This window comes from Capsella rubella, unplaced genomic scaffold (genome assembly GCF_000375325.1).
Source record: "Capsella rubella cultivar Monte Gargano unplaced genomic scaffold, Caprub1_0 scaffold_6, whole genome shotgun sequence".
Classification (NCBI taxonomy): Eukaryota; Viridiplantae; Streptophyta; class Magnoliopsida; order Brassicales; family Brassicaceae; genus Capsella; species Capsella rubella.
This window is the reverse complement of record NW_006238918.1, coordinates 552,340-567,499: the sequence shown is the minus strand read 5'-3', so window position 1 is coordinate 567,499 and position 15,160 is coordinate 552,340. Positions and strand designations below refer to the sequence as shown.

Sequence of the window (15,160 nt, the reverse complement as noted above, 5' to 3'; positions counted from 1 at the left end):
GGTTTATTAGATTCAAAGTCCATCTTATTCCAATGGATGGAAATTTTGCGTCTTAAAACATTTCAGACGCAAAGGCCATACACTAATCATCAGCTAGTATAAGGCCAAATGACTTGTTAGATATTTTCTCGGTTAATGGTCTAATACCAAATCTGAGTCTTATTCCCTATATATTCTTGCAGTAAGGAAGCACCAAGAAGTAAAGTGTACCGGACCAACCCACCTTGTACGAACAGGTGGTTTTTTGGTATGAAGTGTAAGAATCAGATGATGCAATAAGATATGGACTTAACATGCAGCAACAACTTGATCTACATTTTAGTGTTAATCAAGTATCAACTATTGACATTGTTAATCTATTATTAACACATGAATTATGTATAATTTTGGAATATAGTCACCATCCTTCGTATTCACACTTACATGAAGCGTGTGAGTTTGCCTTTTGTCGTAAGTAGCTCCACTTCATATCCTAAAACCTCTTCTCTTTCTTTGTCAATGTCGATATGATGCAGAGATACCGGAAATCAAATTGCCAAACAACAAGTTCTGTTGTGAGGTGGAAGTCGAGAACTTGAACAAAGTTATGGCACATAGGCCTCTTGAAGATGTTTTCTCGAGAAATTGAAGCAGACAAGCGGGTTTACAATTCAGTGAGTGAGCAAAAAATATTTCCGAATCATGTGAATCTTTGTCATTTAGCAATTTTCACATCTTGATAAAGTGAAATGTATATTTATATGTTCAAAACTGCTAATTGTCATTGTTAATCCCTTTCATGGTAATGTAGATTTTGATTTCATCTCTGTTCTTTTATATCTTTGTTCATGCGTTAGATTCTGATTCACAAGCTTATATAGTATGGGTTAAATTACTTAAATGTGTTACTCTTTCCGGTTTATTGTTACATTATCCTTTCCGGTTTATTGTTACATTATCCACTCCGATGATGTGTTACTCTTTCCAATTTTTTGAGACTATGATATTTAGCAGTTTTTATTGCTATCATAGTTTATGTGTTAAAAGATAAATAATGTCAATGGTTGACAATTGATTAAAACTATTGATTACTATAATACAGATAAAGCTATTGTTGCACATCTTATTGCATCATCACATTCTTACTTCATATCCAAAGACCACCTGTTCGTACAAGGTGTTGTATTGGTCCGGTAACATGACTTCTTAGTGCTTCCTTACTGCAAGAATATGACTCAGATTTGGTATAGACCATTAACTGAGAAAATATTTAACAAGTCGGCCATAGTAATAGCTTTAGAGTTCTGGTGCATGGCCTTTGCTTTTAAATCTTCTAAAACGCAACACGCCCGTTGAAGAAAGTTAGAAAGATGGGCTTCTCTCTGACCTGGATGCTAAACCAACTCGGTTTTCATTCCCAAAACCGAAAACCAACAAACATTCACACCTAGACAACCAGAGATACTAAAAGAGCTTCTAATCCCCAAGAAAAGATGGTGCAATTCACCTCTGGATCCAATGAAATCAATAAAGTATATCCTAATTATATGACTTACCATGAATTTTTTCTTGAAAATCTCCACAATCTCCTTGGGATCGATTTTCGTCTGTGCATAGCCATCAATCTTGTTCATTTGCTGCATACATAATACCGAGATCACTTCAGTACCAATCACTAATGAGGATAAATGCTATCTTTTCTAACTTAATGGAGGTGGCATATATACCTCGATCCATGACGATAGTTTAGGACGTTCTGCAGTTATGTCACACTTCAATAATTCGTTGAGTACGATTTGAAACCTTTCGACGAACGGGATATAGGCGATATCAACCTTAAAGAAAAACAAAGAATTCAAATAATCAATTCAATATAAAGAAGAGGAGATGTAAAAGGATCTCAAAAAGGGCCAAAGAGGCTTTTACCAAGCTTAACTGACCGAGGAAGAATGGCCCATCATCAAACTTATACAGAGCGTTTTCCAGATAATCTAACACAGGGGCTGCAGTAAAAAAAAACATTCCGGTCATATCTTCCATGATTTCACCCTTGATAGATCGAAACATTGAACAGTCTATATTCTCACCTGTTTCTCTAAAGGGGTCTCCTTTGAGTGACATATACATAGTTTTAACGAAAGTATCAGTGTACTTCAATAACTCGTCGCCAAATTCTCTTTTTGCATGATCCTAGAGAGGGCAAAAGAATTGTGGAATCAGAGAACAATGAAGTGAAACAATACTTGGTATAGTATGTGGTGTTACCTCAGGGTAAAGTGAAGGCCCTTCAAAAGTGTTATCAAGATATTTGATCAAATCCAGACTCTCCCCAATGATTTTTCCATTGTGCTCAAGCGCTGGCACCTGCAAAAGATAAACGAGAAGATTCCACCAAGTTATAATCAAAATTTGAAATGTAACAAATGAATTCGGTGAGCTATCAGTAGATCAAGTAATAAGTACCTTGTTCTCTGGATATACTTTCTCCTTGTACCAAGCAGGCCTATTCCCAAGATCCAAAGGAACAAGTTTAATCTTTTCTTGCAAACCCTACAACCCACATAAACCAACCAATCAAAATCCAGTGCAACTACTTATAAATATATAAACCTAGGCAGAAAGATAAAATTTGTTTGCAGAAGAAGCAGATTCTTTCACTTCTATTAACGTGATACTAATGTATAGTTTCTTGGAAATCATAAGACCAAAGATAACCAAGCCGGCTTCCAAAATCACAAATCTCTAGCTTTGTATATATAGACCCAAACAAAAAAAAACAGTTGTTGAAAGTGAGAGACTAGCACAAAGGAGAAGCTGTTAAACCTTGAAGTTTCTGGTGATCCAAACTCGTTGAGCAAATGGGCAAACGTAGCTTGTGTACAATCTTTGCTAACACAAAAGAATAAGAATTTAAGAAGAGTATAGAAAAAAAAAAAAAAAAAAGTGAAGTAGAGTATTAAGCTAAAAGCAGATACATAAGACGCAGAACGAAGATTATTATAACCTTGTGGTTCCGTCGAACAGAGCCGGTGGATCAGCAGTAGCATCGAGCAGAGCTGGACGTTCTTCTACAACACTGTCTCAGAAGGATCAAGCCAACCATACAAAAAGAAAGAAAAAAAAAACTTAAAATTCCCAAATTTTAAGATAAAAACATGAAATTGCGGAAACCCAAATTCGACCAAACTCAGTAAAAAAAACTCTTGAGTTTCGGGATAAAAACAACAAATCTTACATGGGAGACGCCATTGAAGAATACGTATTAAGGAGCAAAACTCTTTCAAAGATCTGATTCTGTCAAAATTAAGGATTTCTGATAGATAATACGAAACAGAAAAGTAAACAACGCTAAAGACCGGAGTGGTAACGTTATTCGTGTTTATTTCTTGAGATGACAGACGATGTGACACGTGGCAATTTTGAGGATCTTTGTAGTTGTCGATAGTAACTCGACATCTCATAGTGGGCCGTAAACGAATTGGTTTAACAACGAACTAAAGCCCGTTGGCTTAGTTTTCAACCATAGCCGAGCCCAATTTATTATTTGACATTTGTTTAATCCCAGCACAAAGAAGTCAAGAACCATGTCTCTTTTGATTTTAAAGTAAAAGTAAAATACAATAACCAAATCTTTTTTTTTTTAAATAAGTTAACCAAATCTTTTTTTTATTATATATCAAACTGAGAACACCGAATTTCAGAAATCCATAACACTCTCAAGTTGTAGTATATGTTTTTTTTTTAAGTTGTAGTATATGTTCTTCATCAGCCAAACATATCATCATTAAGCCACGACTGGGTCCAACAACAGATTTGTTACTTTTTACTGCAAAAGAAAAACCGGAACCGGTTTAGTTTTGTTAATTAGAGAACGTTATAACAGGACAAAAATGGCAATTGTTGTGTTCGATCAAATATGAAACTAGAACGTTTAGAAAAGTGATTTTGATATTGTTGTTGAGAATTTATATATAGAAGCTCGCTCGTACCATGAACTTCTTGAAATAGTTAACGGTATAATCCGAGTCTGTTTTCGTCTGCGTATACGCAACCATCTTATTCATTTTCTGCACATGCAACATATATACACATTAAGGTTAAAGCTAACAATCAAGCAGCTAAATCATATCAAAAGCTTTACCATATATGTTCATGATGTGTATAACATGTGTACCTCAATCCAAGTAGCTAGGTTTGGACGTCCGATAATGATTTCGTATTTGAAAACTTCCTCGAGGAAGACTTGGAATCGTTCGATAAATGGGAGGTATGCGATATCAACCTAGAAGAAAAAAAACAAGATCGATAAATTTTTTAAACATAGTGAAATAAAACCAGTGGCCATTCACACTTTTATTTTAGTAGCTATATAGTAAGACTTTTATTATACCAAACTAAGCTCGCCGAGGAAGAATGGACCATCATCATACTTGCTCAAAGTATTCTCCACGTGATCGAAGACCGATGCTGCGTCAAACACACACACACAAGTTTCAGCTCCTACGTCTGATTTTTTTTGACTCGTATACATTTATTTACTTTCGAGTTGTGATAATAATACTTTCAGAAAATGTATACAATTATACCAAGGGAGACGAAAATCAATCTTACCAGTTTCTTTAACCGGGTCACCTTTGAAAGAGCCAAACACGGTTTTTACGAATGTTGCATCAACATATTTCAACAAGTCTTCGCCAAACTCTCTCTTTGCAGGATCCTAGACCAACGATTGAAAAACCTCATTGAAAGATTATTATATTACATGAAAAGAACAAGCTCTAAAACATCCAGAACAAGATCTTACCTCAGGGTAAAGTGAAGGCCCATCGAAGTTGCTATCGACATATTTGATTAAATCAAGACTCTCCCCAATGATTTTCCCATTGTGTTCAAGTGCAGGAACCTACATATATCATTATCCCAATCTCAAGACTCTTTTATTGTCACTTTTCAAGGAACCTTAATTTAATTTTATAAGGATTCGAAATAATCGTTTCCGCATGGACACCTTGTTATCAGGATTTACTTTCTCCTTGTACCAAGCTGGCCTATTAAAAAGGTCTATAGGCACTAATTTGATCTCCTCTTGCAGACCCTAAAACATCCCCCAAATATCAAACGAGTTAATAACCCAATCTTGTCAATCTCAGTTTCACATACACACAACCAAAAAAAAGAAAAAGAAACACAAAGAGTACCTTGAGGTTTCTGATAATCCAAACACGTTGGGCAAATGGGCAGGTGTAGCTCATGTACAACCTTTTTTTTTGTTTCAATTTTTAATTAGCAAACGAATTTATATTTAACACATCGAAACTTAATTAACAAATGTTTATCGAAGCTTAGACTTTTATTAAAATACTAAAGAAAACAAGATAAAACCTCGTGGTGCCGTCGAACAGAGCAGGTTGATCGGAGGTAGCATCGAGAGGAGCTATACGATCTTCTACGATAATTTTTCTTTCATAAAGAAATTAGAGAAAAATAAGATTTAACATGACGATAACTCAACTTTATAATAATCAAGAAACCTCGTAAAGTATATAAATAGGAGGATCTTACCGAGGAGACAGAGCCATGGAGAGGATCGGTAAGAGATGTTACTTCAGGGGATTGGTCTTTTGTGACAGAGATGATGTTTTGCAGGGAACTATATATATATATGGATCAAACATATAATACTGCGACGCCACTGTATATATACTAATATACACTCAAATGGAAACTGGAATTAGAGGCCAGGTTCATGCTTATCGTACCAACGGTGACTATTAGAAAAAAGTAAAAGACGTCAGCGTTTGATTATCTTTGTCGTTGAACTTTATAATTTTTCATTGTTAGGGTCAAAAGCTTCTCGATACTTTGTGTGCGAAAATACTAATCACGCACGTGAATACTAGTAAGTTCATTTTTTTTCTTTTTCTTTCAAGTGATGAATTTTCTCTATAGCAAATGAAAACAAGTTTAGAGAAGAAAAAAATGGTTTAATGATATGATATAAATTTCACTAGGAACATTATTTGATTTTGTGGAAAACTTCATTATGACAATCGGGACACACGCACATTAAAGAAAAAGAAAAAAAAAAGAAAAAGGAATAAAATACAGTAGTGGTCAGAAAGCTCATGCTGTTATATATCCAAGCCGTTTAACGCAACCTCACTAAATCATATTCCTTGATCAGTCCTTGATTTATAATCAGGAATATGGTTTCTTTGAACATGTATATATTTTTCTTTTGAATATGCCCTCTCTGCTATATATACTATACTGTTCAGATTTATTTTTGTAAAATTATGAGGTGAAATTATGAATCAAAGATCTCCTTTACTTCTTCTTCTAAACGGTCTTCATACTTGTTGTTGTGTGAAGAACACTTGACCAGCAAGCGTTCTTCATACTTGTATTCATTTTTTTCTTGTAAGAAGACTTTTTATATTCAAATGGGTCATCGTTCACACAGCCATAGAATAATTAGATTAATTAGAGAAAGTTAATTCAGAGATATTTTTGTTGTTTGCAGCATATAAAACGACCAAACAAAAGTAGGTGAGGTCTTTACCAAAAAAAAAAGTAGGTGAGGTCCGCAAAAACATTCTCCCATCTACACTAAACACACATCTACGAGACTACGACATGCATGCTTTGATCAGCATTAATACCAAGAAAACGGCTTTTATATCTATTAGAAGTGCGCGCTTGTTACGTTGATCCAGCGCCGTTAAGAGAAAGTGCAACAAAGCAAGGAACAAGTATACTAAGATTTTCGTCTGAGATCACATATCGCTGCTATCCTTTCCCATTCAAGTTCCTCACGCTTCCGCCTTAATTCTTGCCGCTTCTCCTGAATCTCCTCAAGTTGAGACACCCATGGTAATCTAGAACCTAAGCGATCCCCAAGAGGCAATCTCATACTTGCAGCTACAAGCCACGTGCCCAAACCAAGCTTCTTCTACGAATAAAACGTAAACAATGTACTGAGGCCAGGGAAAGTAACTTTTTCTCCGCCTCCATTCGATTTCCCTTGTAACTCCGCAAGGACATATCTCAATTTCGGCGACATGATCGCAAATTAGGGTTTGCTATTCTCTCTTCGTTTCTTATGAGCCAAGTGATGTTATTAAGTAGACCATATTGGCCCAAATTCGGATGGGCTAAATGCCTAATGGATCGGACTATTTTAGATCCAATCTAGTCCATTATTATTTAAGACGATTTTGCCCTTCATTCCAGGGCTTTAAAACCACCCTGACTGTTCATCTTTAACCCTATTCTTCAGGCTTAATCGCTAAACACAAAAAAAAAATAAAAAAAATCTCACGAATCTCTCTATCTCTCCCTAAGAGCGTATTTCGAACGGAGCTACGATTCCATGGCGAGCAATGGAGACAAGGTCACGGCTACGATTGAGAATGGCAAAGGGCTTTCTACTGGTGATAAGCCTACGAAAATTGTAGACCTCAACACTGTGGAGCCAGATCGTACTGATGAGTTTCTCGACGGAGAAGTTAAGGGTTTCTCTGATTCCGGTGATGTTTCTGCTGAGAAGAAGGACGAAGCTGACTCTAATGCTATTGGGTCGATTGCTGGGGATATCTCTCCGGTCGATGATATTCAGAAGAAGATTCGACGTGCTGAGAGGTTTGGGGTTTCTGTGAAGCTTACCGAAGAGGAGAAGCGCAATTCTCGTGCTGAGAGGTAAGAGTTTCAAACTGTATTCTCTTGATTCCACCGTATCTAGTGATTTGCCAAAACTAGGGTTTCGGAGCGATGTTCGTTTACTTGTTTGAGAATTTGCTATTCTTTCTTAAACATTAGTACGCGTATTCTCATACCTATGTCGGCGACATTGATACGGATTTCACCCTCGATGCAGGTTTGGAACTGTGGCAGCAGCAGCAGCAGTAGCGGTGAATGGCACTGAGGGAACGAAGAAAGCTGAGGAATTGAAGCGAAAGGCTAGAGCTGATAGGTATTTCACTATGCTTTCTTTGTGCTTGATAGTTTGTTAATTCTTGGTTTTTAAAGGAATATGAGTTTCATACTCACTTTCTATCTCGAACAGGTTTGGGGTTTCTGCTGCAACCCCTACTGTTGGTAACACTGAGGAAGAGGCAAAGAAGAAAGCTAGGCTAGAACGTTTTGGGAAAGAGACTAAAGTTGATTCGGCTGAAGAAGATAAACGCAAAGCTAGAGCATTGAGGTACTTTTCTATGCAGCCCAAATTCTGTTTATCACCGGAGTAGTGTGCTATTTGTTTTCAGTAATTGATTATGTTGTTTGTGAATTATCCGTCTTTAGGTTTTCAAAAGAGGCTTCGGATTCATCTTCAGATTTACCTGGAAAGCAAAATATTGGCAAGGTAAACGGCCTTTAACTTCTGTTATTTCTCCTATCTGTTAGCATGAGAGAATTAATAGTGAGGCTAATGGTATCTCCTGTTTAACTCTTTGTTTCATCAGGAGGCAGCTGTATCAGGCAACGCTGCCTAAGGTTCCTGAATAAAGTATCGTTTGTCTTTGTAGTTAGGTGGGTTTCTCGATATAATTCTTATTGCATTGCAAAATCTTGCTGGTACCTAGTTTCTTTCTCGTATCTGACTTCTCAATCTTTGGTTTTGGCAGGTAGTGTACTAGCGTTTTATGATTTCCCTCTCTGGCTGCTTCATTCTCTCTTTATTTCTGAATTAGAAGTCTCCGTGTGTGTATTTAAGAAGTTCAAAGTTTGGTCGTGGAGGAAGGTTTTGCGGTCTCTCGTTCGCTCAGATGGACGGAAGCCAAGCTGTCACCAAATGAGATCTTGAGAAACCAACAAGTAACCTATAGTTCTGATTGTCTTAAAATGGCAATTATTAATGTGTTAGGACCTAGGAATTCTGAAGTGGCTGGTATTGACCTTTTCCATGTTGCAGGTTCTTGAAGTGGTAAGTATAGCTTTGGTAACATTTTGATTTCATTTAAATATCTGTGGATGGTCCTTTTAATATTGCATATTCGTATCAAGCACAACAGCAGCAATAGATAATCTTTATCGCATGCAGCAAATAGTTAAGGAAAGAGTTTTTTTTTGGTGTGTTGAAGGCTATTTATAAATTGTAAGTGTTGATTACTGGAGTTGTGCCAATTCGTCTTCTTGAAACAATAAGTCTATTTTATCATAGTCAGTGGTTACTAAAGTTAGCTGGTTTACTGCTGTTGTGTGCTTGATTGCGAATAATGCATGCTAAATGGATCCCATAACCTTGAATCGTTTTTTGGTTGCTTATTTTCATGACATCTCAAGCTGCTACTTCAGAATTCCTTTGTCATTTAAGACATTATTAGAACTATAGAGGTACGTGTTGGTTTCCATTTCTCCGGTCTCTATGGCAGTGAAGAAAAGAGAGCCTCAGATTATGAATCTATGTTCGCTGGACTGGAACTTTGTTTGGCTTTCTGTTGCTACACAACCTCTTTTGTTTCTGTAATAGTTTAGATAAAACTTTGTTGATACTTGCTTTCTGATAATTTTGAATGAAGCGCCAGAAAACTTTTATAAAGGGGAATGTAATGTTTAGTTTTGATACTTATTTTTAATTTTCTTTGTATTCACACCTGTTATTTTGTGGTATAGACTCACAGTAGGCCAATATGCTGCAACGTAATTTCCGTTCGAATTTTTAGCATCATTGGCATTGATGATCTTATATATAAGGTACCCTCGTGTATAATTTGCATACAGGGGACATGAGAATTCATCATTTTCTTAATGAAAATATATCAGAGCTCTCATAAATTTGATAACGTTCTAGCTATACTACTTGTTCGTCTTTGACCCTGGCTCCAATTTATTTCCCTTGACATAGGAAGAGTTGTTGCTACAAGAATTGTTCATGACGATGAATGCATTGGGTACCCCCCTCTAATTGACAGAGGAGAAGCCCACGCATTGGTGTTGACTGGTTCGGGGTTGAGATAGATCACAATAACGGTTATATCGTCGTGGAAATGCCTTCTGACACCAGGATGGATCTCTTTTAGGTCTGTGTATCTCATCTCTCTTTTCTTTGCTGCTTCCTTTAAGGCAGCTTTGAGTAGTCTCCTTGCTATTCCCTGAGAACATGAAGGTATTAACAAATAATTCTTGTGTGCTCATTGTGCAACAGACATGTAACCCGTTAGCTATGGTCTAGGCATTGAACTTACTTGGCGCGGAGAATTATGTACGATATCAACAGCTTCCTGGTTGCTAAGATGCTCCCAAAGCCCATCTGAACCAAGAATCATAAACTCGTCTTTTGAGGTAAGCCGAGTGACGGTGACGGATGGATCCGCACTAAGGATTGGTTTAGTGAAATGTTCTGCTAGTCTGTATTTGGGCAGCAAAGGTTCTCTGTTGAACTCTGCTCTTTTGAGGTATGCGTCACCTATGGATCTTGTTACCTGGTCAAAGGTCATAACACAGTTGCTACTAAGTTTTACATCCTTAACAATATGTGGCTAAGATAGATGATTTCCTTAAGCTTGTGTATGTCATAGAAACTGAAGAGACATATCTATGTGCAGGTTTTCACATGTGTGAATGTTTACCTGGATGACGCCTTTCACACGCCACATCCGATGCTTCATCACAAGAATGTTGGGGTCATTAGGATGCATTGACCATAGCTCTTGCCTTGCAGACTCTAGATTGGCATTGTGCTCTACCGATAATTGAACAGCTCTCACTCCACCTCTCTCAGATCTGCCAAGCACAGCTCTGGAATCTCCCACGTTTGCAATATACACCAATCCATTGCATATCACTCCTGCCAAGCAACAAGACCCCACTGATGCCATCTGTGGGTTCGTGGGCCATTGCTTCTTCACTGTGTTGAGAAAATCTATGTCCGTCTCTGCAAAGGTTTTGCTGATTACCTGCTCTGAAATCTCCCTACCCTCAGAGGCAAATTCTGTTCATGTGAGACATGAGTGTTAGTATGCCTGACAATCTGACATATTCAAGAATGAATAAATAAAGAATGAGAATGGGGGTGTCTTACTTTTTAACTTGGGGAAGATGTTGTCTGCAATGAATCTGGAAGCCTCTGGACCTCCATGGCCATCATAGACTCCAACAAACGTGCCTTGAACTGTCGGATTGTTGAATGTCAGTGGCCCTGATTCGATCTGGCACTGATCCTCCATCACACTGTTGGCTTGGATCATTGCCATCGAAAACTCTCCAAAGGTGTGAAGGCCAAGATCTTTATACCATGTCAAGCCATCAATCTTTGTGGGATTGATCTTACTTCTCTCCATACTGGCACCTAATCTCCAACAGGGTTTAACCATCTTCCCAGGTATGTAATCTTCGAGCAATATCGTAGTATAAACAAAGAAAACTATACGGATAACAAGTAGTAACAGTGATGCTGGTTGTGAATTATGAGTTTCAAGTTTAAGGAAAGGACCACACATATATATATATATATATATAGCCGTGGAAGCCCTAGAGTAAGTGTGAAGGTGTTGGAAACAAGGGAAAGAGGCCAAAAAGGTATGGGTCAAAATAACTGAAAAAAATTAAATGATCCTGAGAGTTAAGACAAGAGGGCAGTAGTTTAAAGTGGATATTCAGAGATTCTCCTCTTTACTGTTCCATGATGAACCTCTGTCTTAGTAGGGTTAACTTAAAAGCTGTCATATTCTTTTCTACTTTCTGATATATTTATATCATGCCCGTAGTATTTTTGGTTTCTTTTAGAGGTTAATCTTTGTAAACTTAGAAAGCAAGAATGTCCACAGCCAGTTCATTTCACAACTAGACTAGAGGAAAACACTTGTACATATAGAATAGAATCAGGGTATGAATAAATTAATATGATTTTATGACTTGTAAGTATAGTAGTTTCCCATGTAAATGTCTGTTTCACATTGTTTGTTTGGTTGTTAGTGACTCTATACCTCATTATCTTGTAAATTGAATTGGTAAATTTGTGGGAAGAAAATGGATAGAAAAGGAAAGGTCATAGGATGCATGTGTGGGCGTGGGTTTTTGGAGCATTGAACTTGGAACCATTTAAAGATTTGAGAGCTGAGAAAGACTGAAGAGAGAGGAGAGAAGACATTTGTGGGGCGACTGAGGAACACTCTTAGCTGTCTTAACCCCTACAGGTTTTGCCCTTTTCTCAGTCTCTTGTCTTCTTTTTTACTTTATTTTTTTTTTTCCTTTCCTTTAAATGTTATCAAAAGCTGATCTCTTTACTTGTTTGTGAGATTCAGATCGAAATTTAATTCATGGAATATGGGGTTGAAATGAATTTTCCAAAGAGGATGGATCTTTTTGGTCCTTTTCCTAAGTTCCATTTTTGCATGACCCTCATTGGCCTTCCTCTGCCCCTCCTCGTTTTTCTCTGTTCATAAGGATCCACAGATTTGATGTTACGGTAGAGAGAACCACTGTCGTGTGTTGATAGACCAATTACACTAACGTGGTGTTACATTATCTAATACATACATATATATGTCGAAGTTAGATTTGAGTTTTCGTTTTTCGTCATCTATACCTTTGTGTTGTGCTTCGAAATTCAGAATTCAACAAGTGGGTTGCACAACTTCCACGTCCACTTGTTCTGTTTTTTCCTTCTACCATAAAATCTTTTGAGACAACAAAAGTTAGGCTTCCCTAATCCGATCTTTGAACAAAGTATATAAAAACACACAAGATGATTTACTTTGAAAGTTTCCCATTATGGTAGAACTATAACTAGAGATTTAACAGTAGAGATTTTAGGTTTAATCCGTGTTTAGTTCCACTTGCTAATCGATTTATGTCAAAGGGGGTTCATTCATTGCTTGCTGATATTTGATTTTACACATGACGGTTCCACTAGTTCGACAAGAGCAATAACATCAAATGGTGTCGGCTAGATCGTGTGACTTGACGCATAATTAGATTAAGTTTGTTGATGCCATAGATCTAAAGTCAAATCAAGAGAGTAGGAAAATCACGTGAAGATAGTCTAATACAAAATAGAAAATATGGTCCAGGTACATTTTCTCTTATAGCATAACAAATAACTTTCCAATTCATATATATGGACCGATTAAATATTGAAACCAATGGTTGTGAGAAACACATGTGGCCTTGGAACGTATTGAAAAGGGTCCTTGAATGCACCATCGCAGTACAGTGTATTTTCATGTGCTTTCAATCCCTGATTAATTTCTTATCTTTATTACGATTGAACAACTTCATCATCAGTCTCGGTTTTGATTAAACAAGTTAAGAAGAGAATATACTTAAAAAAAAATAGAAAATAAAACAAGTCTCAATATTAAAAAAGAAAACAAAAGAAGAGGAGTTGTGTGTGACAGCTGGGCCATTGATGCACTGTGTTTTGTCTTTTGGTTGAGGGAGCATGGATGTCAGTCTATCTCTTTAGCTTGCCTTACTACTTAGCTTTGTTTTCTATTGCATTGTTTCAGATGGTTAGCTTACCATTTGTTTTATTCAACATTCATTAAGACATTGTTATAAACGTACTTCTCTTGACTAACTTGTAAGTTTAGTATATCAAGTATCATATGTTTTGTTTACAGAGGTTTAATCTTGGATAGAATGTGCGATTAATTCGGTATTCTCCCACACTATAGAGGAACAACATGTATCAACTATATCGTAATGAACTAAATATCAATATCAACTAAATATCGTAATAACTACATCGATTATCACGATATCTATGGATATTGAATATAATTGCTTCTACTACAAAAATTCCATCGCATGCTTCAAATATAAGATCGTTATATGGAAAAAGAATGAAAAAATCACATTCGTACCCCGTTGGATGTATATAATTTGTATTTTTTTGTCTTTTTAATTTGGATAAATATCAAATAAATTAAGAATTATTTGGTTTTCGATTATAAAATCATCAATTAAAATAAGAAAATAGAATGCACTCGCATCGACACTGTCTCTGATTTTGAAAACCTTTCTGATGTTATCTTTATATAATTTGGAGTATAATAAACGAGCATTTAAGTACATCTCATCTTTCGAGAAACCTAGGTTACAAGTAAACTGAACCTACCTATACCTTTTAGGAAAAGAATCTTAAACGCTAATTATATGTGATTAATCGTACCAACATGTAATTTATATATAAGGAATAAAAAAACGATCCAAATCCAATTTTAGCCTGCGAACTAATTAACCTATACTTTTAAGTTTGATTGATAAGATCATATAAATAATTAGAAAATATGTATAAAAGTGGAGACGTGGGCACGTACGTAGAGAAGAAGAAGAGAGTAAATAGAATTGCATGGCATGCAGGAAACATGAGACAGACATCGTGAAGGTCCCATATTGTCTGGTCTAACCAAACCTTGACATATTATCACAACACTATCTATCTACTAACTAGTGTTCTTCGTATTGTCGTAGTACTACTTTGTTTATCATCTCATCACATTACGATATTAACTTAAATAAAAGTTTTATATATATACAATATTATATTTTTCCTTATTTTGTTATCTAGCTAGTTGCAATTGTATCTGGACGTACTATTATCACTTTGATTTTGTACTTTCTTGTTTATTAGATTCTCTCATATATCTTAGCTTGCAACTTACTATCCATCATTATCGTTTTTTGCATTTTTTCTATAATTAACGTAAAAATATAGCTCTTACGTACGTAAAATCTCTGCAGCATGTATTTACTATATATATGTGTGTATAATTAATTTACCTTATGATAATATTAAAGCTACATGAAATTTGTGGAATCGCGAACTCAGACCACGATAATATTGGAACTCTCTGTTTCTTCTAATTTAGATAATATCCGATCATTAAAAACATTTCTCTTTATTCAAAAGACCTTCTATTTTAAAATTGTCGTTTTAAAATCCACAATTTCAGTTTTATAACTATATCGATGGTTTTTGTGTTTTAAAATTATTTGTTACGTTTGTGTTGCATGTTGACAATAATTCACTTCAAATATTTTTTTTTAAAAAAAACTTTTTTCTTCATGACTTTTCACTATAGAGTAGTTGCACTTGCACATGACATTTTGATCAACTCTATTTAATTGACGGCTATATTAGTAGATATCTTCCTTATTTGATTATATCAAGTCGTATATAAAAGAAAAGATCAGCGTAGTTTTGAAAAACCGTTAGCAGTAGGCCCAGGAAATGAAA

At 36.0% G+C, this 15,160-nt stretch overlaps 4 protein-coding genes and 2 long non-coding RNA genes across 11 annotated transcripts; 3 read left to right on the top strand and 3 right to left on the bottom strand.

Annotated features, from left to right (window-relative positions):
• Window positions 1-985: 985 nt before the first annotated feature.
• LOC17881756 (glutathione S-transferase L3) lies at window positions 986-3,325 on the bottom strand. 6 transcript variants are annotated; one of them, XM_023781654.1, is made up of 10 exons: window positions 3,215-3,325; window positions 2,984-3,055; window positions 2,803-2,863; window positions 2,443-2,529; window positions 2,245-2,343; window positions 2,067-2,169; window positions 1,906-1,982; window positions 1,707-1,814; window positions 1,536-1,616; window positions 986-1,373 (listed from the first exon to the last, which is right to left on the bottom strand). In XM_023781654.1, the coding sequence occupies exons 1-10, from the start codon at window positions 3,226-3,228 to the stop codon at window positions 1,215-1,217; spliced, it is 861 nt and encodes a 286-aa protein (XP_023637422.1). In that variant the 5' UTR covers window positions 3,229-3,325; the 3' UTR covers window positions 986-1,214. The 6 variants fall into 6 exon arrangements, with proteins under 6 accessions (XP_023637422.1, XP_023637426.1, XP_023637424.1 ...); XM_023781658.1 differs by having other exon boundaries at window positions 986-1,199; XM_023781656.1 differs by having other exon boundaries at window positions 1,228-1,366.
• Window positions 3,326-3,600: 275 nt separating this feature from the next.
• Window positions 3,601-5,626, bottom strand: LOC111830176 (glutathione S-transferase L1). The gene is made up of 10 exons (XM_023781652.1): window positions 5,542-5,626; window positions 5,362-5,439; window positions 5,178-5,238; window positions 4,988-5,074; window positions 4,784-4,882; window positions 4,591-4,696; window positions 4,370-4,446; window positions 4,154-4,261; window positions 3,969-4,046; window positions 3,601-3,805 (listed from the first exon to the last, which is right to left on the bottom strand). The coding sequence occupies exons 1-10, from the start codon at window positions 5,556-5,558 to the stop codon at window positions 3,803-3,805; spliced, it is 714 nt and encodes a 237-aa protein (XP_023637420.1). The 5' UTR covers window positions 5,559-5,626; the 3' UTR covers window positions 3,601-3,802.
• Window positions 5,627-7,272: 1,646 nt separating this feature from the next.
• Window positions 7,273-9,543, top strand: LOC17881789 (protein MODIFIER OF SNC1 11). Its single transcript, XM_023780199.1, has 6 exons — window positions 7,273-7,677; window positions 7,856-7,951; window positions 8,045-8,182; window positions 8,281-8,341; window positions 8,442-8,508; window positions 8,604-9,543. Exons 1-5 carry the CDS (start codon window positions 7,352-7,354, stop codon window positions 8,469-8,471), a joined length of 651 nt encoding a protein of 216 aa, XP_023635967.1. The 5' UTR covers window positions 7,273-7,351; the 3' UTR covers window positions 8,472-8,508; window positions 8,604-9,543.
• Window positions 9,039-11,419, bottom strand: LOC17884110 (probable protein phosphatase 2C 67). Its single transcript, XM_023780198.1, has 4 exons — window positions 11,000-11,419; window positions 10,548-10,909; window positions 10,164-10,400; window positions 9,039-10,070 (listed from the first exon to the last, which is right to left on the bottom strand). The coding sequence occupies exons 1-4, from the start codon at window positions 11,415-11,417 to the stop codon at window positions 9,849-9,851; spliced, it is 1,239 nt and encodes a 412-aa protein (XP_023635966.1). The 5' UTR covers window positions 11,418-11,419; the 3' UTR covers window positions 9,039-9,848.
• LOC111829936 lies at window positions 9,920-10,599 on the top strand. The gene is made up of 3 exons (XR_002833203.1): window positions 9,920-9,998; window positions 10,124-10,260; window positions 10,524-10,599. It is a non-coding gene; the product is annotated as an uncharacterized LOC111829936 (long non-coding RNA).
• A 607-nt stretch (window positions 11,420-12,026) lies between the features above and the next one.
• LOC111829935 lies at window positions 12,027-12,502 on the top strand. The gene is made up of 2 exons (XR_002833202.1): window positions 12,027-12,113; window positions 12,222-12,502. It is a non-coding gene; the product is annotated as an uncharacterized LOC111829935 (long non-coding RNA).
• The last annotated feature ends 2,658 nt before the right edge of the window (window positions 12,503-15,160 follow it).

Bases quoted from the DNA above. Each gene is read 5' to 3' on its own strand.
- LOC17881789 (XM_023780199.1), top strand. From the start codon at position 7,352: ATGGCGAGCAATGGAGACAAGGTCACGGCTACGATTGAGAATGGCAAA. The intron at 7,678-7,855 runs GTAAGAGTTTCA...CCCTCGATGCAG, and splicing joins CGCAATTCTCGTGCTGAGAG to GTTTGGAACTGTGGCAGCAG. The intron at 8,183-8,280 runs GTACTTTTCTAT...ATCCGTCTTTAG, and splicing joins CGCAAAGCTAGAGCATTGAG to GTTTTCAAAAGAGGCTTCGG.
- LOC17884110 (XM_023780198.1), bottom strand. From the start codon at position 11,417: ATGTGTGGTCCTTTCCTTAAACTTGAAACTCATAATTCACAACCAGCA. The intron at 10,910-10,999 runs GTAAGACACCCC...TCACATGAACAG, and splicing joins CATCTTCCCCAAGTTAAAAA to AATTTGCCTCTGAGGGTAGG. The intron at 10,401-10,547 runs GTAAACATTCAC...ACCTTTGACCAG, and splicing joins GTGTGAAAGGCGTCATCCAG to GTAACAAGATCCATAGGTGA.
- LOC111830176 (XM_023781652.1), bottom strand. The intron at 5,075-5,177 runs GTACTCTTTGTG...GGGATGTTTTAG, and splicing joins GGATTATCAGAAACCTCAAG to GGTCTGCAAGAGGAGATCAA. The intron at 4,262-4,369 runs GTATAATAAAAG...TTTTTCTTCTAG, and splicing joins TCCTCGGCGAGCTTAGTTTG to GTTGATATCGCATACCTCCC.
- LOC17881756 (XM_023781653.1), bottom strand. The intron at 2,530-2,802 runs GTTTAACAGCTT...TGTGGGTTGTAG, and splicing joins GGATCACCAGAAACTTCAAG to GGTTTGCAAGAAAAGATTAA. The intron at 2,344-2,442 runs GTACTTATTACT...TATCTTTTGCAG, and splicing joins AAGTATATCCAGAGAACAAG to GTGCCAGCGCTTGAGCACAA.